The sequence below is a fragment of the Monomorium pharaonis genome, chromosome 6 (genome assembly GCF_013373865.1).
Source record: "Monomorium pharaonis isolate MP-MQ-018 chromosome 6, ASM1337386v2, whole genome shotgun sequence".
NCBI classification, from domain to species: Eukaryota; Metazoa; Arthropoda; class Insecta; order Hymenoptera; family Formicidae; genus Monomorium; species Monomorium pharaonis.
In genome coordinates this window covers 9,635,825-9,660,480 of record NC_050472.1, presented here as the reverse complement: position 1 = coordinate 9,660,480, position 24,656 = coordinate 9,635,825, and the positions used below count along the sequence as shown (strand labels likewise).

The 24,656-nt window shown below is 35.8% G+C and overlaps 2 protein-coding genes across 2 annotated transcripts; both read left to right on the top strand.

Annotated features, from left to right (window-relative positions):
• Positions 1-5,271: 5,271 nt before the first annotated feature.
• On the top strand, positions 5,272-14,678 carry LOC118646024. The gene is made up of 2 exons (XM_036288247.1): positions 5,272-5,470; positions 12,780-14,678. Exons 1-2 carry the CDS (start codon positions 5,448-5,450, stop codon positions 14,569-14,571), a joined length of 1,815 nt encoding a protein of 604 aa, XP_036144140.1. The 5' UTR covers positions 5,272-5,447; the 3' UTR covers positions 14,572-14,678.
• Positions 14,679-16,332: 1,654 nt separating this feature from the next.
• LOC118646133 lies at positions 16,333-21,032 on the top strand. The gene is made up of 8 exons (XM_036288439.1): positions 16,333-16,590; positions 16,884-17,003; positions 17,119-17,236; positions 17,629-17,890; positions 19,716-19,719; positions 20,352-20,458; positions 20,730-20,862; positions 20,940-21,032. The coding sequence occupies exons 1-8, from the start codon at positions 16,447-16,449 to the stop codon at positions 20,991-20,993; spliced, it is 942 nt and encodes a 313-aa protein (XP_036144332.1). The 5' UTR covers positions 16,333-16,446; the 3' UTR covers positions 20,994-21,032.
• The last annotated feature ends 3,624 nt before the right edge of the window (positions 21,033-24,656 follow it).

Below are 24,656 nucleotides of genomic sequence, written 5' to 3'. Positions count from 1 at the left end.
TACTTCCGATTGTTGCTTGCACAAACTTGTTCCTTATTACTTCTGAATATCCGGCTCGAAGGACCAATGTTTCGTTCAGTGATCCGAATGGATCGTGCTGTCTCTGGATGTTTAGGGATGCGGTTGAAATACAACGCTCAAAATGTATAAGAAACACTACTAAATATATTTTACTTTATTTGTGCAAGCGTCTCGCACGAGTGGTTACAGGCGACTGACTCGTTTCTCCTCTCTTCCCTTTCGCCCCGCCAGCTATAAGAATGACATCTATTGCATTGACTTACAAGCTAGTTGTATTATCACATCCATGAGCGCTATCGGCCCTAAATCGCGAACTACGAGTTCGGACAGACAGTGATATTAGACATTTAATAGACTTTTGTACTTTCTCAGATTAGTTTAAGAATTAAACAGCTAGTATACGGATCTCGTACGAACGTTTTGCAAATTTCGTGCCTGTGGAACAGAGATAGATTTATCGCATTCACGTTTTGTGATATACAGTAAAAGCTCCATATTCCTGAGACTTACATTTTTACTGCATTGTCATAAATTTTACAAATGTAAAATAATTTACATAAACAATTTTTCACACGCATACACATCTGTATGTATGTATTTTTTAATTTGTTTTAATTTAAAATAAGAATTACTTTTCAAAAAAATGTTATTTTGTTATTTTCATTGTTATAAGCAGATTAATTTTAAACCTGCAAATAACAAATACGCGCAAATATGGAGCTTCTATTGTACGTAGATATATCATAGCTACTGAGATACAGTATTTATGTCTTCTTAAACATTATCGTTTTATTAATGGATCTTTAAAGTCAAAAATCGGAGTTACGGCGATTGCATATATCACATTTTTTTGTTAACTATGCGGATAACAGAACTTGATTAAAAATTGAGGAAAGATAGGATAAAAAGAAGCCTAATCTAGTTATAAAGTAAGACTATTACCGATTTGTATTTCATAAGATTCCATTTTACGCTCGCGCACTATAAGTATTTAGATATAATTTTATTACTTAAAAGAACAAGTTTTGGTTGGTTGGTTGGTTGTTTGTAATGTTGTTGATTGTACGTAATATTTTGTAATATGATTCCCAGGTAGCAAGGTGACGTCTAATTGACGGCATTTTTTGGTCATTTTATGACGAACCAGACGTCATAATGTCGAGATAAAATGACGTCTAAATGTCGTAAAACTGACGTACATTTGTCTCATCTTAACGACGTCATATATTAACGTCAAAAATACGTCATTATTTTCATATTATTGACGTCATTTTCAAGAAGCTAGTATCGTACATTTGACGGTATTTTATTGTTATTTTTATGACAAAACATAGGTTTTTAAATTACATTTAATAAAGACGACATTTTAACGTCATTTTTATGACTATCCCAGGTAGTAAGCCATTATTTTGACGTTTTAGAAAATATTTCGGATACATGTCCTATATATGCAGTACTTGCATTATGAAAATATCGAAATAACATAATTATAATGTAAAAAAAAATCTACGTTGTTTCTCAACAAGCATCACGACCCACCACACCATAGTCACATTTGGAATTGCCTAACTTCCGCGGTCACCCATTCAACTCTGAACCGCCGTCGACGTTGCTTGACTTCGAAGATCGTACGCTACCTAGCCCTTCGTGATGATCCATGAACACTTGATGCTCATGAATACATATTTGTTATAGATCAGTTCAATAGAGAAACATGAAACTTGTAGTCAACTAATATTTTTATAAATAAATATAAATTTACAGTTTTTTTCCTGATTTTTACATATGCGAAATAACATGTGGAATAACTTATAAAAATATGTTTTTGCTCTGTTCTTTTGATAAAGCTAAATTATACCTTAGACAAAACGCAATATTTATAAAATGTTTATAATATTTATTTAAATATTTTATAAATATTTATCCAAATATTTTATAAATATTTTTGTGGTCTTAGATTTGACAAATCATAAAGATTTATTATAAATATTATAAAAATATTTATGAAATATTTATAAATATTTACAAAATATTACTTATACAAATCTTTATCTTTTATTTACCATAAATATTATATAAAATATTTAAGCTATATTTTAATATGTTGAATAAAGATTTTTTTCTTTGTATATATAAAATATGTGTAAAATATTTATATAATATTTTGAAAAAATAAATATTAATAAATATTAATAAATATTTATCATAAATATTATGTGCTGCCTGGGATGATTCTAAAATATTGATAGTATTAATTATATAAAATATTATATTAATTTTAATAATGTTGTTTATTAACCAATCTTTAATTAATGATTAATAGTTATAGGTAGCAAGGTGTCGTCCACTAGACCTCAATAATTCGTCATTTGAGGTCAAATCGTCAATTATTACAAAGAATTATAGTTAACGTCAGTAATTAGTCACTAATAAAATTAATACGTCGTAAAATGATCAATTAACTGACGTTATTAATTAGTCAAGAATATGACGTCGGAAATACGTTGTAGGATGGATAAATGACTGACGTAATTAATAGGTCAAAAAATGACGTTACTATTACGTCTTAATTTGGTAACATGACGTCCGCGATCTTAAATGACGAATTATTGACGTCGTATTAACGTCACCTTGCTACCTGGGTTGGTTGCAATATTGTTTTGTTTTGTAGAAAATGAAATAATAAAATTATTTCGAAGTTGCATAAAAAAAATTCTTTTTTAATAAAATTCCACGGATACGCCTACCTAACCTATAAATCTGATCCGATGTGAGCGCGCGCGCATAGGCGTGTAAATGTATGCGTGCATATACATGATCGACCGTTCCCTGACGATTCCCATACTATACAGATACTGCGGGATATTCGCAGGTACGTACTATGCCGTAGGAGAAGCGAGACATAGGAAGATACTTAGTTTGTACTGTAGTATATCTCAGTACGTATCTCGATTGTTCCCAGTATCTACGCAATCTACTGTTCCGATATCCTGCGGAACGTTCTCAGAATCCACGTGTGCTATGTGGGAAGTCACGTGAAATGATAACGTGAAAAGTGAGTAAACTCATCCAAAAACCGTAATAGACCCCCTGTTTCAGATAAGTTCTGTACGAGCTGAAATTGGCACCGCAGAGCATCTTTTTTCAACAAGGTCTAGAGACGAGGACAATATCTCCGCCATTTTTAAATATTTTTAGTTTAAATTTATTCTGAAACATGTTATAAGAATGTATTTTAAAGTAAAGAAAACTAGGATTAATTACATACATTACGTTTCGAAAAAAAAAAAAAAATCGAGAAAAAGGTCTATTTTTTATGTCTCTGGGTGTATGTAGCCCCTTAATAGATGAAAGTCAGACCATCTTTTATGGAGCGTAATAGTTGTTTTATACTTTAACATACGTATTTGAGTTTATAAAACTTTTCTTTAAACAGAATTAGAAAAAATAATTTCTTCTATAGACATGGCACATGAGATTTTTTAAATATAAATTTTAATTTAACTACTATTTATACATTTACGATAAGTTTGATACTAGTATAAAATATAATTTAAAAATCAGTCAATATTAAATATAATCAGTATATTATAAATAATTGAGGTACTTAAATTCTTTAAAGTAATCTCTAAAATAATATAAATTCTTAACACATATCTATTATATTATTCATACCGATTGTGTCTTGTAAAAAGTTTCAATTTTTCACTTAAATATAATGTATTTAAAAAATCTAAAAGTAAAAAAATTAAAAGCTTAAATTTACATAAAGTAAATAATTGAACTTACGATTGCAGATACGCAACAGTGTGGTACAAATTTTCACGTAGACTAAAATCATTATTAGTAATAACTCTTTATAGAAGTAATAAGCCGTGCATATTAAGAGTAGGCAATGCGATTCCGTTATCCATCACAACTTTTGCAAAGGTAATCAAAATCTGTTGTAAAGTATATATTTAACACAACATTATGTATACTAATTTATAATATGACTTATCCATTTTAAGGTAATACGAATGTCTATGTCTTACTACACAGCATTATTATCAATGCAATACTGATTACTGCGTATTCAATTAATTCTTCATTGAAATATACATTTTTATGCGTAACAATAACAATAACAATAACATAATTTATGGTAAAGAGGTTCACAACTGTCTATTCATTTAAATTCGATTCCAATTATAATTGCATTTAATCAAGAACTTTTCATAGTTTTTATACATTTTTTGCCTAACACAAAATATTTTGTTATTCAGCAATTGTATTATAAACTAATTTATTACACATTTTGTTTATGTTTGTATATGTTTTCCTTTAATTAATTTTATCCTTAATTTCCTTAATTAATTTTATCAATCATGCTTTCAAACATTAAAATAATCGTAATATTATTTTTAAGTTAACATCATTATTTTTATCAGATTTAAAAATCTTTAGAGTTACTTTATGCCTTCTGTATTTTGGAACTTTTTGTTTTATTATAGTTCTTTCAGCTTAATTTCTTATTATATTTACTATTTGGTATTCTCAAAAATAAACTTAACTCCATTTGTACATGTGCAATCGAAGTGCTTAAAACAACCTGCAAGATATTTTAACAAATGGGAGACAGATATGTTGTGAGTGCGCGACACTCACACAAACTCTACTTGTAATAACGAGAAGGGTGTCGAGTGACACCTCGCGCGACGACACCGTCCGGCCTTGCTACCGGGCATCGCACCGGCCTTCACACCGGACATCACACCGAGCTACATATCCGGTTACTCATTTTGTCACCCGAAATCTCCTGATTTCCGATGGAATGCGCCTAGCTAGCAATTGCTGGCTAAGCTAGTGCACGGGCCAAAGGCCCGTGACCGCGAGTGACACCCCTTGGTAACAAGCCGAAAGGCTGAGTATATAAAGACCGGGGAAGAGAACGAGTGGGCTCATAATCAATAATAATAGCGACGAGTATATGTCGCTCGTTGAAACTACAAACTAGACGAAGTAACTCATCTTTCGGATTCGCTAACGAAAACTGTACAGGAAGAATAAATATATATCTCTTGTTATTAACTCTCGGCGTTATCTCTTGGAAACCTGATCCCGAGGAGTCATCGGCAGCGGTCCCGCACTGTATCCCGAGACCAGGGATACAACAAATTGGTGGCAGCGGTGGGATACACTGCCGAAAAATACCGAAAAAAAAAAAAACGCTCCCTAACGGACTCAGCGCACAGAAGAAAACCGCCGAAGAGAAACATAAAAGCCAGGGCGACAATTCACCCGAGGCGCAACGAAGCCGACCTGCTGATTCTCCGAGACAAGGAAGGAAGATAGCATCGGACAACAGCGATAGCAGTGTTATCTAAGACGACACCGACCTACCGCAACGAGACGCACCAGCCACAAGCAGCTGAGCGACGGACAACATGCGGCGATACATCGCGGTAATGTAAGTCCACGAAATTATTTTGTATACCAAAAACCTTGTAATAAAAACGACACGCGAACCCGAATTGATTAGGCCCCCGGTAACACTATTACCGAAACGCGTACTAACGATAGCGAATGTCCGACGACAATAGCACACCGATAAGAAACGAATCGTGGCTATTCAGTAGAGCGGCGGCGCGATCCATACACTATCGCGAGTTAGAACTAGCGTGGCGAGCGGCACAGGCCCTCCGTGAGGATCGAGATAACGATCGCAGGGCCTTAAGGCGTCTCCTAGACGGCGATAGCGAGCTACCCGAGCACGTCATACGTGAGCGAGAATTTCCTTTCGGGGCCCTCGACGCCAGTTTATTTTCCACCGACGCAGTTGACGTGACAAGACGAGACCGCGTGGACAGACGGACGAGACCGTACGTTAGTCGCACTCCGAGCCGCGTATCTTCACGAGGTGAATTTTCGCTGACCTCGTACGATTCCGATATCTTTAACCCTGAAGAAATTTTCGAGAGATACGAAATGAGTACCAACGAACAAGCTCAACCCTCGGGAACTCAACAATCAGAGGCTCAACATTTCATAGCCGACGCAGAGCGGGAACTTCAAGAAATACACCATGAAATCCGCGAAAACCCAGTTGCACGAGCAGCACCGCCAAACGTAGCGCAAGAGAGAGACAATGAAGTCCGAGACACTCTGCGCGCGGTGATTCAAGAATTACGTCGGTTACAAACGGACATAGACGCCGTACGGGAAACGCAAGTACACACTCAGCGCATTCACGACTATCGACCATCGCGACTCAGTAGGAGAGACACAACCTACGTAGATCACGATGATGTTCGCCACCAGCGAGGTCGCGGGTCCCTACCGTTAAAAGAAGCGCGCTGCATGATCCCTGAATTCGACGGGAATGCAAGTAAACTACAAGAGTTTCTAAGCGCCATGACATATGCGGTCGAAAACATCGATCCAAACGATGAGGTAACTCTGTTAGGAGCTATCCTATGCACCAAGTTGAAAGGGCGCGCAATGTTGGATTTCCAAACGCGAAAGATTCGCAATTTTGAACAACTAAGACAGGAATTAGAAGCGTGCTACGTGAGTAAAAAGAGCACCACACATTTGCAAATTGAATTTAATACTCTCAAACAAAGAACCGGAGAAAATGCACGGACCTACGGACTTAGAGCCGACAAATTAACAATGGATCTGTATGAGTCCATGATAGAGGGTCGACAACATTACACAACGGAAAATAAACGCGCGATATTAGATATCCTACAACAACAGGCGCTTGAGAATTATCAGATAGGGCTAAACGACGACACAAAAGCCGTAGTCAGATCACGAGGATATGCAACGTTGCAGGATGCGATAGCTGCCGCGACCGCAGAAGAACGAATAAAGGGAACAACAGTTTCCCGCCCAAAACCAAAATATTATATGCCGGCCGCAGATAATTACAAAAATAAGCTACAATGTCGAAAGTGCGGAAAGTTAGGACACCACGGAAAAGACTGTCGCAACAGTCGTTACTCGAACCGGTTCGCACTACCACAACCTGATAAAACACGTATAAATGCCGTAGAGAAATTCTGCAAGCATTGCAAAAAACGTGGCCATACACAAGCCGAGTGTTGGCACTTGAACGGGAGGCCTCGCAACAAAACGCCATATCACCCTCCTCGACCACAAAATAATGGGAATAAAAATAACAACCCTAGAAAAGCGATCGAACCGCGTAAAAAGAAGAATTCCGGATCCGAGTCTAGTAGCGAAGACGAAAGGAAAACAGCCGGAAAGAAAGATAAGCGCGCTCAGACGTATCAGGTCGCGCAAGTAACTCGAGCCGCCCAGCCGAGCAGCGGCCTAGATCAAATCACGCTTCCGATACAAGAAACGCGCTCAGGAGAAATAAACATGCTTTTCGATTCGGGCGCAACCCTTTCACTCATCAAGGTAAAAAACTTAAAAGGGAAAACTCGAATTTCCCCCGAAAAAATCACCCTTGCGGGAATAACGGGGCACAAAATGTATACAATCGGAAGCATGCAAGCCCACATTAATATAGGTGAACAGGTATTAAGACATACCATGTACACGCACCGGCAGAAATGGTGTCCCGCGACGTTCAGCGCGCGGCGATCACCCACACACGCGAAGCGCCGTACGTGTTACTGGGCGCGCGGAGAAGCCGGGGAGATGGGAGAGGAGCGAAAAAAGTGGGGATCGCGCCGGTGTTGCATCCTTCACCAACGTCGCACGTTGAAGAAGGATAGAGCTAAGATGAGTGAGAAGACGTGATACCGACTCGATGGTGTCCCAATATCCGTTTCACTCGCACTCGATACTAATATCGTCTCTCGCTCGCCAATACCGATGCGTCGTGCTTTCCTTTTTCTTTGAGAGACGGCTATCCGAGTGCACGAAGCTCTGACAATTATTCTATTAGCATGTCATTCATTACTTTATATTATGTAAAGTGATAAAATTTAATTTAAAAAAACACAAATTTTTATTGAAATGTTAATTATGTTATACATAGAAACAAAAAATTAACGTTTATCCCAATTAATTATTGATTCACTTATGATATAGTGAGTCTGAAAATTATCCGTAACAATGGTTATAATTTCACATAAAAATTTGTTACGGGATGAAAAAGAAGCATTATTACGCAATCATAAGTGAATCAATAATTAATTGGGATAAACGTTAATTTTTTTCTTTCTATGTATAACATAATTAACATTTCAATAAAAATTTGTGTTTTTTTAAATTAAATTTTATCACTTTACATAATATAAAGTAATGAATGACATGCTAATAGAATAAATGTCGACGCTTCGTGCACTCGGATAGCCGTCTCTCAAAGAAAAAGGAAAGCACGACGCATCGGTATTGGCGAGCGAGAGACGATATTAGTATCGAGTGCGAGTGAAACGGATATTGGGACACCATCGAGTCGGTATCACGTCTTCTCACTCATCTTAGCTCTATCCTTCTTCAACGTGCGACGTTGGTGAAGGATGCAACACCGGCGCGATCCCCACTTTTTTCGCTCCTCTCCCATCTCCCCGGCTCCTCCGCGCGCCCAGTAACACGTACGGCGCTTCGCGTGTGTGGGTGATCGCCGCGCGCTGAACGTCGCGGGACACCATTTCTGCCGGTGCGTGTACGTGGTCAAGGATGACTTCCCCATGGAGTACGATGGAATACTGGGACTGGACTTCATGAAAAATCACCGCGTGATTTGCGATTACGACAAGCAACAATTGAACATCGCCGGCGTCACTTTCAAAATAAAACCTTACGGTAAGATAATTCTACAACCACGCAGCGAGACTATTGTCCGAGCAACCACTAACCGAAATCAGCCCGGAGTAATCCAGGCGAAGGAAACTAAGCCCGGCGTATATATCGGACGATGCATGGTCGAGCCGAAGAATTTTGCATGCGTAGTCAGCATCATAAATACCACAGATAAGCCGGTAGAGATACGCACGCCGCACGTGACAATAGAAGATCCCGACGAAAGTGATCATCAAATATACGCGGTTATCAACGAGGCGGAATGTGCGAATAAACTCTCACGAAGCAAACGGATCTGACAAACATTGCGTACCCAGCATCTCAATTCGGAAAAACGACAGGCACTCACACGGATATGCGAAGAATACCAAGATACCTTCCACCTAAGTGGAGAACCACTGACATGCACTGCAGCAGTGAAACACGAGATACGTACACAAGCCGACTCATCGCCGGTCAACGTACGGCCGTATCGCCTCCCCGCAAGGCATAAGGAAGAGGTGAATACACAGATAAAACAAATGCTGCATGATGGCATTATCAAAGCCAGCACGAGCCAATGGAATGCGCCACTGCTAGTGGTACCCAAAAAGGCCGACTCGTCTGGAAAACCGAAGCTCCGAATCGTGATCGACTTCCGAAAACTAAATGATCTAACAATTGGCGATTCTTTTCCCCAATATTGAGGAAATATTAGATCAGCTGGGAAACGCCAAATATTTTTCGACGCTAGACTTAGCGTCAGGGTATCATCAGATACCGATGGCTGAGCCAGATAAACAAAAGACAGCGTTCTCGACACCATACGGACATTATGAATATAATCGGATGCCCTTTGGATTAAAAAATGCGCCAGCCACATTCCAGAGGCTGATGAACTCGGTACTCATGGGAATTCAAGGACTCAGATGCCTAGTATATCTCGATGACATAGTGATATACGGATCGAGTTTAAGCGACCATAATAAACGCCTAACAGAAGTATTGCAACGCCTACGAGAAGCGAACTTAAAGTTGCAACCGGACAAGTGCGAATTCCTGCGCAAGGAAGTAAATTACCTAGGACACGTAATTTCCGAAAATGGAATATCGCCCGACCCGGCAAAATTGCAAGCTATAGAAGATTTTCCGGAGCCCAAAAAAGTCAAAGATATCCAATCATTTATAGGCCTGGCCGGATATTACAGAAAATTTATCAGCAATTTTTCCAAGATCGCGAAACCATTAACAAAACTAACAAAAAAGACGGAAACATTCGCGTGGACTGCCGAACAGCAAATAGCTTTCAACACATTAAAAGAAAAATTAACTACGGCGCCCGTACTTCAATACCCAGATTTTACAAAAGAATTCAACGTGACTACCGACGCCTCAGATTATGCAATAGGAGCCGTACTGTCACAGGGACCGATAGGAAAAGACCGTCCCATTGCTTACGCGAGCAGAATATTAAACCGCGCCGAGCAAAACTACAGCACGACAGAGAAAGAATTACTTGCAATAGTATGGGCTGTAAAACACTTTCGGCCATATGTCTATGGGACAAAATTCAAAATCGTAACTGACCACAAACCCCTTATATGGTTATTCAACGTAAATGACCCCGGATCAAGATTGATCCGATGGCGATTAAAACTGGAGGAATATGACTATGAAATTATTCATAAGGCCGGTCGAGCGAACGCGAACGCCGACGCGCTAAGTCGCAACGTGAAGCGGGAAGCTCACGTTACCAAAGCAGCTGATAAAATCCTCACACTAGACGAAGACGGCGAATACGCACGTGCATCTACAGAAGATGAAAAGGAAGAAGACAACGTATGCGAACCAGCATACACAGAAGAAAAGAAAAAACAAATTCTATACGAATATCATGATGCACCTACGGGAGGGCACCAAGGAATTGAGAGAACAATAAAAAGAATACGATTGACACATAATTGGCCCGGATTAACGGCCGATGTAGAGCGATACATTAAAAAATGTGAGCTTTGTCAGAAAAATAAACTTTCTCGGAGAATAAAAGCCCCTCTTGTCGTCACGGACACGCCTAGTCGACCTTTCGAAAAATGTGCACTGGATATAGTGGGACCACTAACAATAACGAAAAATGAAAATCGGTACCTACTGACATTCCAAGACCATCTTACAAAATTTAGTAAGGCAATACCTATACCGAACCAGGAAGCAAATACCGTGAGCAAAGAATTTGTCACGAAGATCGTCCTGGAATACGGAACGCCAGAATACGTACTGACAGACCAAGGCACTAACTTCCTGAGCGAAATTTTCAAGAATACGTGCAAGCTACTGAAGATAAATAAAATTCAGACTACCGCATACCATCCCGAAAGCAATGGTATCCTCGAGCGATCACATCGGACCTTAGCAGAATACCTGCGACATTATATAAATAAGGACCAAACCGATTGGGACGAATGGATCCCGTACGCGATGCACACGTATAATACAACGCCTCATACGGCGACAGGGTATACACCGTTTGAATTAATCTACGGTCGACAGGCAGAACTGCCGACGGCCCTGACAAAACCGCCTAAACCTACCTACAACTACGATGATTACGCGCAGGAATTACGGGAAAGGTTAAGAGCCACTAATCGTGTCGCACGCGAAAATATAAAAGACAAAAAGGCCAAGGCCAAGACGCAGTACGATAAAAAGACAAAAGAAATAAGATTTAAAGTCGGCGAAAAAGTATTACTTTACGACGAAACGCTCCGACGCGGAAGATCAAAGAAACTCGACGCGCAATGGACCGGACCGTATACGGTAACCGAAAAACATTCTAATATAAACTATACAATAAGGCGAGGGAGGACAACGACGCGCGTACACGTAAACCGTCTGAAACCGTTTATTGAGGCCTAACCCGCGGTCAAAAGAGAGAATAAAAAACATGCTCACATGCACGCACATACACAATAAAAAGAAAAAAGAGAAATATAATAAATAAAAAAGAATTAGACTCACCAAAACGAAGACCGCCAACCAGGAACATAATCCATAACAGCAAAAGAGGATACACTATACACTAAAACTAAACTAAACACTAAAACTAAACTACACACTACAAACTACTATACTACAAAGTATCTATACACGGATTAGTCAACCGCGTCCATGTCTGGATCCTCCGGCGAAAGATCCAGACGAGGCAAGTTCCCCTCGCGCAAATATTGATCCACGGCAAACTCGAACTCCAGATCGAGGTCACCACCGAATTCTTCACTATAATCATTAGTTAAAAAACGAGCAAGCAAAGGGGCGGGTATCAAAATTTCCCCAAGCTCGTCGGTCGGAAAACACTCGGAGAACACCTCGCCCTCCGCACCGGCGGGAACAAACATTTCGGACTCCTGAGAAAGGTCCATGAACAAATCTAAATCTCCATAAGGAGCACTATCAGGGTTTGATAAATGTTCAAACCCACTAACGAGCAATGGCTCAGCGGCACCCGTGCACTCCTCATCAACGGACGAAAAACTTTCGTCCAAAAGAGCCACAGTGTCAAGATCACTGAAATCGTCGAAACTGTTCTCACTCTCCTCAGCACTCTCTTCACTGGAAGACGCGAAGAAAAACTCACGACGAGACATGATTATGAAAAACAAGCAAACGCACGAACAGATAGCCGACAAGAGACTAAAGGACCGGATCGTCCAGAGAAGAAAAGACACACGAAAAAAGGTGTAAATAGATAACAGGATGCAACGCTAAGCATACGATAAAAAATGAGGAATCAACGAGATACTCAGGCAACGGAAACGAAAATATGACACATTTCGAAGTGCGAAATGATAAACGATACAAATTGGAGAATTCTTTTCCGCTCCCATCTGAACTTGAGAATCCTTTTCCGCCCCCACGGTCCCACAACGATCACATATAAAAATACTTTTGTAGCAAGTAAAAATAATATTAAAAAAAAAAAAAAAAAAAAATTTTTTTTAAATAAAACAAAATAATTACAGATTTATAATCTGGGTGACGCTAAGTTCCGCAGAAGACCCGGACATGAAGGCACCGTATGAAATAGAAAAATTTACGCACCATCCAGGGATATATTTTGAAAAGCTAGGAGGATTACATCAGGTTGAATCCTTCTGGAAAGTGGTCATCAAGATAGACGTGACGACACTATCAAAACGACTCGCACAGGTAGAAAAATACGTACGCAAAACGGATAATCTATGCAAAATGATAGCAGTCATAGGGAAAGAAACATGCGAAAATTTACACAGCGTTATTGAAAAAGGGTGTGAAAGAACTAATAAATTAATAGAACGCATAAACTCAACATACAATACAAGAATACACAAAAGAGGATTAATCGACGGGATAGGATCAGTCGCAAAATCATTGTTTGGTACGATGGACGCAAACGATGAAAAATTAATTAACGAACAACTAACGGTATTACACGACTCACAGGAATTAAACAAACACGCAATAAAAAACCAAATAAAAATAATGCAAGCCACTATTGCTCACATTGATAACAGTGAAAGAACTATCCGACAAAACGAAAATACTCTCGCGGACGCGACAGACAAACTAAGAACAAAATTATTAGAAGACGAACGCCAAAGTAACTTACACGAAAATTTTATAATAATTAACGCGGTACTGTCTGATCTAACACGCGACGCGGAAGACGTACTAGAATATTTAACGTTTTTAAAAGAAGGAATTCTGCATCCTCGGTTAACACCCATATCAATAATAATAGAATCACTTAAAGACGCTAGCTCGCAATTGCCCGAAGGACTCTACTTCCCATTCAGAATAAAAGAGAATGAATGGTCGACAATAGAGAAATTTGCGACAGTAGGCGCATACTGCGATCAAATAAATATATATACTATTTTACGATTCCCTCTAATTTCGATGCCAAAATACGAAATACTAAGTGTAATTCCGCTACCTATCCCAAGTCAGAACAACATTTTCTCGTTCGTAGAAATTAACAATCCCCTGATTGCAATAGACACAGAACAGCGTACTTACATAACCCTCGCAAAGAACGACCTGCGGAAATGCATAGAGATAAATACCGAATACCTATGCACGGAAAATCACCCCGTATATCGAATAAACCCAGACTCTATCTGCGAGATAAAAATGTATCTAGAAACGAAAGATCATTATAAAAATTGTAACATAAAAAATGCGACGTCGAACCACAGTCTTTGGATAGCGTTAAGTAATTCACACTCGTGGCTATACTCGTCACCACGAAAGCAAGTAATTACTCTACATTGTAAAGACCATGGAAAAATAAAGGAAACAATTGAAAAAGTAGGTAAAATTACATTAAAAAATAACTGTAAGTTAGTGACAGAAAATACAATTATAAGATCACCCAAGATGTCACATGAGACAAGAGTAGAATCATATCTCCCTCAGTATAATATTTCACTACTACAGAAGCCTGGTTTAGAAAACGATACAGGTCTCAAAGAAATAAAATTAAAAAATATTATACCAAATCCGACGGAATTAAAAAATTCCAAGGATAAATTAGAGGAGATAAACAACGAACTAGATAAAAATTCAAGTTCGATTTTTCAGTCGCCACACTTTATTTTTCCAATGGCGACAAGCGGAACAACAATTGTAATAATAATAATAGCCGTAGTAATAGGATTTATTATAATAAAAAAGAAAAAACGGAATAACAATAAGCGGGTGACATTAGATATAGATACAGAATATACGATACCGAGATCTATCCTAAAACGAAGCAACAGCACACGTTTCTAACACAAAAAACATATATATATATGTATATATATGTAATAGTAATTAACAACTATATGTAATAGTAATTATTATATATATCATATACAATTTGATCCATTATTTCCTGCGGGAAAAAACGTAGCATTAGTTTGCACAGCTCTACGTCTCGGATTAACAAAATCAGACCACACGATATATCGCGTTACACCGGAACCAAAGAATCAAAAAACTTATTTCTGCAAATTTCGCTCACACACCGGATGTGCATAGCTGAATTGACTATGACCATATATGGCCCGATTTAGGGAATTACACCCCACCACTTCCATTCCTACGAGATTATAAAAACTGACGACCCAATCGAGCCCCAAAGACTCGATACTGTCGTTACGATAAACAAAGTTCAAGCTCAAGAACAACAGCAGCAGCCAGGCGGAACCAGCCCCGCAAATTACCAAGGTGACATAGAGTTTACAACACACACACCAACTCCAAGGACAGGATGAAAATTCCTGTGGAATTTGAACTCAGTCAGCCCATCGATGGAGTGCGCCCATTGGACCACCCAGAAAGATACGAAAGACTTCTACGAAGCATCTGCCTCCAACCAACAGAGAGATGTCTAGTGGAAACAGAGTTTCCTTGGAGAAGATGGTGCCGAAGCTGTTATCGCCAACGATACCGGCTTTATTGCACCATACGAGATCCATCGGCACACGGATACCGGACGCAGCTCTCACCTGACGAACGATCACCGAGTGCTTCAAATGCAGAAAAGTGTTAATGAACGTGTGCCCTGCCAGAAACTGCCGGAAGTGCATCGAGATATTCCTCGACGAAGAAGAGGCCGTAAACGAGACCCTGGACATGAACATGTTCAGTTTTGAAAGATTTTAAAACCTGTGTGTACGCGAATCTGAGAACGAGCAATACCAGCTACGAATGGTATGTAATTATTAGTATAAAACAATAAAGAAATAGCGATTAGTATATAGTTTTTCACTAAGGAAAAGCGATAAGATAGCGTAAACTATTAGTTGCGAAAACTCAGCCCCTCGTTTTCTTTTCGATAAGGGGGAGGGATGTTGTGAGTGCGCGACACTCACACAAACTCTACTTGTAATAACGAGAAGGGTGTCGAGTGACACCTCGCGCGACGACACCGTCCGGCCTTGCTACCGGGCATCGCACCGGCCTTCACACCGGACATCACACCAAGCTACATATCCGGTTACTCATTTTGCCACCCGAAATCTCCTGATTTCCGATGGAATGCGCCTAGCTAGCAATTGCTGGCTAAGCTAGTGCACGGGCCAAAGGCCCGTGACCGCGAGTGACACCCCTTGGTAACAAGCCGAAAGGCTGAGTATATAAAGACCGCGGAAAGAGAACGAGTGGGCTCATAATCAATAATAATAGCGACGAGTATATGTCGCTCGTTGAAACTACAAACTAGACGAAGTAACTCATCTTTCGGGTTCGCTAACGAAAACTGTACAGGAAGAATAAATATATATCTCTTGTTATTAACTCTCGGCGTTATCTCTTGGAAACCTGATCCCGAGGAGTCATCGGCAGCGGTCCCGCACTGTATCCCGAGACCAGGGATACAACAGATATATGAAACGGGAAACTAACACGCGCCTACATTATTATTATAGTCAATCCTCTACTCCCTATTGTATCACGCAATATAACATGTCACGTTATAAAATGTCACTTTGCAAAGAGGTTGCAAAATGGTTTTGGTACTCGTCATCAGTGAACTGAATTAATAATGAGGATTCCAGACAGCCTACAATTTTCTATTATTTGCGCCAACTTGGAAGCTGAGAAATCAATAACGTGCGTATCATTCTATTCTAGTCTTTCAATGTGGAAACAAAACGAATAATCATGCTAGATAATTTTTTACGAGAGTACAATATCAATCGAATATTTTTGTCGACCGTAGGTCTTTGGCCGTTTCAAAATAAACTTGTAAGAAATTTCTTACGAATTTTCTTCTTTCTGCTCGAAATAAGTTATTGGCTCTTCGAGGTAACGCACATAAAGAAACACATTTTAGATCAAAGAAATATGTTTACTTTATATTTACAATTTTTAATTTTAATTTTTATTGTATAACATTAACATATGTATTGCTATATCACTGGCGAGCTTTGTATGCCGTATATGTATCCTATTGTGAAAATAAGTTTATAATACAACCTATTTGATACAAATAATTAATTTAAACATGCACATGAGAGTATACACAGTTTGCATTTAATTTATTATGTACTTCTATACTTACACAACACATTTTACGGATGATCCAACGTTACATGCAGATAATGTTGATATATAATCATTGGGATAATCTACAAATAGTTTTCGATGGCAGTTATCAACTTGTGATGTCGATATCTTTCGTTGGTAGGATAGGCAATGAGTTTTGGAATCACGACAAGGCAAGTTTTTATAATTATTAATATATTACGTTTGCTTTCTTTTTACTTGTGTTTACCGCGGTGAAACTATTTCAGACGTAACTTAATAAACCGTTTCCATATTTATTGTAATCAGTTGCGACGGTTGTATAAAGCTATTGACGAGCATTGGAACATATTTACGAATGATGTGGAAGTTCAAGTCATGAAAAATTATTCTATGGTATCACGAAAATTTACAAAATGTTACTCAAGTAGGTACATTAAAAAGTACGTTACATTGAAGAATGATGTTAACTATACATACATGTAGTGTCATATACCAATATAGAATAAAGTAATATATATGTATAATTAAGATTCTTATGACCTAGAAGTCAAAACTATTTGATATAATATATATATATATATATATTACTTTGAAACTAATAATAAATTTATTAACATAAAATTAGCAATGCAAGAAAAATAAAGTTAAAAAATATAAATAGTAATGTGTGTGTGTGTGTGTGTGTGTGTGTGTGTGTGTGTATGTGTGTGTGTGTGTGTGTGTGTATGTGTGTCACTATTCGTATTTTATGTATATACATAGTTCTAAAATATTTTAGATAGATATTTTAAACATTTCTCTTTCTAAATGTTGCAGTGTTAATGTTTTCCATAGCATTGATAATGGTAGCAGTACCATTAACACCAATATTACTAGATATTGTGATACCTCTTAACGAATCACGTTTGCGATTCTTTGCGATCGAAGTTGATTTCAGAGTGAGCAACAATGAATACTTTTTACCAATTTATTGCTATACTTCCATTCTAATTCTGGTAGGTGTAAACGTCGTAATGGGTGTCGATGCAATGCATGTTGCATGCGCCGCTCATGCGTGTAGTTTATTTGTCGCTATCAAGTAAATCTATATATTGCAGATGTATCTAGATACACACACGCACACACACACAAACATATACACACAAACACACACACAATAATGATAATACTGTCATTAATATTTTATAAAATACTACATATATGATATACATATATTCCACTTTGTGTATTACTTATACACTGACAGAAAAGAATGCTTAACTCAAATAATTATCCATTCGAATAATACCAATAACATTTTATAGAAAATGAATAATATTTATTTCAAATAAGAAATGTTTTCTAAATTACAGAAAGTATTACTTGTTTTAAAAAAGTATTATTGATTTTCTATAAAATATGTTATTGGTACTATTCGAATGAATATTTATTTGAGTTAAGCAGTCTTTTCTGTCAGTGTATTACACATATTTTATTCAACTTTTACCTAATATTTTGTTTACAGTAAACAAATTGAAAACATAATTTTAAAAGCAAATATTAATGATGAAATCAGCAAACGTAAATATCATGTGGATATGGAACTTGATCCATTAAATGAAGAAATAATATATCGAGAATATATAGTATGTTTAAAAAAACATCAACTTGCTATAGAGTAATTTTCATTTCTTATCTTTCTAATTATCTTTCGCTCTTTACACATATATATAAAATATCTCTTTCTCTCCCTTTTTTTCTCTATATAATATTAATATAATATTATTGTTATATAAATTAAACTTACTAATTTTCATTTTAGATTTGTTAATACATTGGAGACATCATATCAAGAACTTTCATTGCTTTTGTTAATTTTACATATCGGAACTATAACCCAGCTAGCCAGGCCTGTTAAAATCACATATCGTGAAAGCTTTACAGCAAGGATTGTTTCAATTTTGACAACAATTTTATGACAAGTAATTGTCTGTTGCTTTGTTTTCTAAAAGTTTTGAGCAAATTTACGGCAAAAGTTTTCATTACACGATGCTGCAAATAACAGAGAAAGACTTGTACATAAATATTACGTATAGAAATTACAAGATTTGTTCCGACACGATAAAATGCAAAATTTAAGCAAATAACAGAGCAAACCTTGCTACACGACATGACAATAAATTTATGGCAGAAACAGGAAATCTTGTTAAGCCCAGAATAACGGCAAATTAGTAGCAAGAACAAAATAAAACTTGCCGAGCATACTTTCGCAACAAAATTGCGACAAGGTGTGTCCGTAAACAGCTTAGTTTTTGTTGGCAAGGCTTGTCGCAAATAGTATGACGCACATTTTATGCAAATAACAGGGTTGCATTACCGGGTTTTAAATTTTATTTCTGACTTTACTATCTATCTCGAGATGGCGCATTTCTCGTGAAAAAGATTTACCTACTGGATTAATAAAAGGGGCTCGTCGAGAACAGAGAACCAAGTACAATTGCACCATTCACATTTGATATTGGACTAATCAGTCTAATATTTTATTTTTGTTGATCTAAATTTCGACAATATTTGTTCTGTTCTTGCCACAAATTTGCTATCATATTGTGCATAGCAAGGTTTGCCTTGTTTTTGTCACAAATTTACTATCATGCTATGTACAACAAGGTTTGCTCTATTCTTGCCACAAATTTGTTATCATATTGTGTACAGCAAGGTTTGCCTTGTTCTTGTTTCAAATTTGTTGTTATGCTTTACTAGCAAATTTTACCCTGTTATTTGCATAAAATATGCGTCATACTATTTACAACAAGCCTTTCCAGCAAAAGCTAAGCTTAATGCGGACACACCTTGTCGTAATTTTGTTGCAAAGGTTTGCTCGAGTTTGCGGCAAACTTCGCGCAAAGTTTGCGTCATTTTGCTAGCTGGGTAAGTTTGATTGCAGTCCGAGTAAGCATTAGAAGTTGTTCATATAAATATCTAAATTTATCTAAAATTATATATGCAGTTAATTTTCCATTTCTTATAATTTCTAAGGTCGAATTAGTTTCTTCCTTTATGTCTATGCATCGTTGTTTTATATCCAATAGATGATAAAAATAGAATGATAAAAAAGCTAACATCTTTATAAGTACGTTTTTGAATATCAGCCCTTGTGTATGACTGTCTCTTCTTACGTAAAGATTTTAATACTTCTTAATACTAATAATTTTTATTTAATACTAATACTAATAATTTTTAATTTTGATTAAACTCTAAGCTAACTAATTCTAAGTCCATGATAAACAAAAACTACAAAAATTAAAGTTTGTGTATTTATTAATAAAATATTATGTAAAATTTATATAATAATATAAAAAACAAAAATTTGATTGAAATATGAAATTTTTTAAATATTAATAAAAGCAAAAAAATTATATTGTTAGAATTAAAAACTTTTATCAAATTTTATTAGTAACTAAAATATAATATAATATTTTATGGCTAATAAAAAATATAATAGTTTTTACTATGTAATATCTTTAATTTATTATAGATCACTTATGTGTTAAATCAAGTAGAAGATAAAATTTACGTTTGTATTCACAGCATGTCTTGTGAGTTTGATGATTGTATGCTATTCTGGTCAAAGATTAATGGACGAAAGTCAGAGCATATTCTATCGAGCGTAATTTTTCATTATTCTTTACTATTAATATAATATACTGTAATTATGAAATTTCTTTGTAAACATAATAATAATTTAACGTAAGCATTTGTAAGTTCTATTGAACGCAAAATTTAATTCAACTTTAATTTAAGATCATTTTTAATAAAACAATTAAAAAATATAATTAATACATAAAACATTAATAATAATATAATGCTATAATAACTTTTTCAAATTATTTTAATACATTTTTTTGAAAAGTTTAAGTAAAATTAACTTATGCTTATAGATATGCTGCAGAATGGTATAAGTTCTCGCCTAGACTAAAATCTTTATTGATAATAACTCTTTACAGAACTAATGTACCGTGTAGTTTAAACGCAGGTAATATGGTTCCGCTATCGATTGCAACCTACGTGACGGTAAGTAAAATTCACAAATAATATAAAAGAATTGTGAAAAATGTTACAACTCATAATCCTTTCGTATTCTATTTAAGGTATTACGAATCGCCACGTCTTACTTTACAACATTTATATCTTTCAAAAAATGATTACTGGATTTTCAACTAACTTTTCACTGATTCATTGTATAATGATGTTATTTTAATTGTAGTTTTGGTAAGAATTATTTTAGCTTAATTGTTGCTAAATGCTTTTCTAAAACTAATTTTAAATTAGTGGTAAAATCGTTGCATTATAAAATTGTACACATATTTTTCATGTCTCTTTTTTCAAATTTCAGATTTTCAAATTTGAGATTTTTGAATTAACATTCATTAAAATAAATATATTATTTTATTATCATTTGTACGTTTGAAATCTTCTATAAAGTTAAGAGTTACAAATATTGTGCTATATGTAGATCAGTATTAAAATAGGTTAAAGAATTAAAATTTACATATTTTGACAATATACCCAGCTAGCAAAATGACGCAAACTTTGCGCAAAGTTTGCCGCAAACTCGAGCAAACCTTTGCAACAAAATTACGACAAGGTGTGTCCGCATTAAGCTTAGCTTTTGCTGGGAAGGCTTGTTGTAAATAGTATGACACATATTTTATGCAAATAACAAGGTAAAATTTGCTAGTAAAGCATAACAACAAATTTGCAGCAAGAACAAGGCAAACCTTGCTGTACACAATATGATAACAAATTTGTGGCAAGAATAGAGCAAACCTTGCTGTACATAGCATGATAGTAAATTTGTGGCAAAAACAAGGCAAACCTTGCTATGCACAATATAATAGCAAATTTGTGGCAAGAACAGAACAAATATTGTCGAAATTTAGATCAACAAAAATAAAATATTAGACTGATTAGTCTAATATCAAATGTGAATGGTGCAATCGTACTTGGTTCTCTGTTCTCGACGAGCCCCTTTTATTAATCCAGTAGGTAAATCTTTTTCACGAGAAATGCGCCATCTCGAGATAGATAGTAAAGTCAGAAATAAAATTTAAAACCCGGTAATGCAACCCTGTTATTTGCATAAAATGTGCGTCATACTATTTGCGACAAGCCTTGCCAACAAAAACTAAGCTGTTTACGGACACACCTTGTCGCAATTTTGTTGCGAAAGTATGCTCGGTAAGTTTTATTTTGTTCTTGCTACTAATTTGCCGTTATTCTGGGCTTAACAAGATTTCCTGTTTCTGCCATAAATTTATTGTCATGTCGTGTAGCAAGGTTTGCTCTGTTATTTGCTTAAATTTTGCATTTTATCATGACGGAACAAATCTTGTAATTTCTATACGTAATATTTATGTACAAGTCTTTCTCTGTTATTTGCAACATCGTGTGATGAAAACTTTTGCCGTAAATTTGCTCAAAACTTTTAGAAAACAAAGCAACAGACAATTACTTGTCATAAAATTGTTGTCAAAATTGAAACAATCCTTGCTGTAAAGCTTTCACGATATGTGATTTTAACAGGCCTGGCTAGCTGGGTAAGAGGTTTCTACGTGATTGACTTCTATATTCCTTACTATCATCGAGTTTTTTTTACTGTTATCATTATTCAAGTAATCCTTTACGCGATACTACTAATAGTGAAATTATATTACTATTGTGAAGTTTGCATTATCATTTTTTTTTCATGTTGAACTTTCTATACCAAATGAGAGATTAATATAATCGTTAACGCAATCTTATTTCTATTAATTCACACACGAAGCGCAATAAATAAACCAAACAGCATCAGAAAAGAGCAGAAAATTCGTAACATTTCAGTGTCAAAAACATTCTGCTTTAAAGAATATATTTATATATGTTGTGTATTTTGAATTTTTTTTATCTTTATGTTTATAATATATTTTTAAAGAAGGAAGATGATTAGGTAATAAATTAATGTACGTTTTTGCCATCTCTTTTTTTTAACTATTCCTACTATATGTAATTATTCATTCATATAATTATTATTGCAGTTGTTACTATTTTCAAAAAGTAAAAAGCTAAATAGCGCGCGCTTGTGTTGTTCTAGTATATTTAAACTTTGGACTTATTCGGTTTCTCTTTATTTTGTATAATTTTCTACTTTCAAAAATATTTTCCTTTAGTTGGATAACTGAAATATGTAAAACAGAATGAGAAATATTCTAGCAAAAACATTTTCTTATAGTCGGAAAACCAGCACGCGTCCCCCTCGATCACCCTGTTACACTTGCGAGCGTTACGCTTATAATATGGTTACTCTATAATTATTAAATTTTAATTCAAAGCGAATATGTGAAAGATTCATTACGGACTTTCTGCCTCCTAATTCAAATAAGTTCCTATCCGCTTGAGGTAGTGTGCACCGATTATTCAATATATATTAGATATCGCCGCGTGCATTATCGTAAAATACGTATTTGTAATAGATTACCAATACTGTGATATATTACATTATGTTTTTATATATTTCTTAAACAAAAATATTGTCCTATTCAAAAATAAAATTATAGTAATATAAATACAAATTAGAAAATGCCTTTTAGCAATTCATATAGTTTTATAAACTTGTTTTAAATTATACAATAATTAAGTTGTTTGTAAAATAAGCAAAATAATCTAAACAAATGAGCTAGTAGCTCGTTTTTTTCAAAATCGGTATAGTAGACAGTAATGCTATATTTTCATTTTCCTTTTCTTTCACACATGTGCGAAATATTTACACGTTAATGTATATACACGGAGAAAAAAAGTAAATGATTCAACAAAATGTGTTCAACAAATCAATTCAACAAAGATTGTATTGAGTATATCTGTAGTTGGCAGCTCACACTTTATTATATGAATTATTTTTCTCTGTGTAAGAATTCATAGTAGCGCACGGTTTCTTAATAAAAGACTTTCAAAAAGATAAAAATTATTGGGGGGGGGTCGTCGCCCCCCTAATAATTTTATTGGGGGCGGCCAAAAGTGCTCTGCCCCCCCCCCCCCCCCAAGTCGGCGCCAGTGAGTTCGACACTATCTTACACACACGAACACATACATTGGTAAAATAATCGAATCGACTGACAACTGACATAGACGATTCCTGGCAACCAATTATTTTGTGCTCCGTACATCTGTACTTACCAAAGAATCGATATCATGTATCGCACGTTACGGTCTTCCGAGGGAGAATTAACGAGGGAGAACTAGAAATGCTATCAAATTTTCTGAGAGAATACAATATTAACCGGATATTGTTGTCGATCATAGGTTTATGACCATTTCAAAGTAATCTTGTGAGAAATTTGTTGCGGACTGTTTTTTTTTTACTCGAAATAAGTTTTTGTCCATTCGAGGTATTGCACATCGACGCATTTTCGTTCCAAACAATACGTCCGATTGTATAGTATTTATAAGTGTTTCGTTACTATATTATTTTATTATACTATATTATATACTACATTATATACTATATTATATATTATTTTATATTATACAACACATATAATAATCACATGTAATAATTAATAATTGAGAAAGAAACAGGAATGCATACTAACTTAGATATATTAATCGCGTAATAATTTTATATATTTCCATTCGTAACGTATTATACGGATGATAATAAATATTACGTATAGATATTATTGTTATACAATCATTGGGACAATGCGGAAATGATTTTTGAAGGTTGTTATCAACTTGTTGTCTCAACTTTTTTCATTGCGAGACAAGGTACATTCTTGGAATTAAATTGCGTTATTTTATTTTTTTAATTGTGTTCATTTCGGGAAAATATT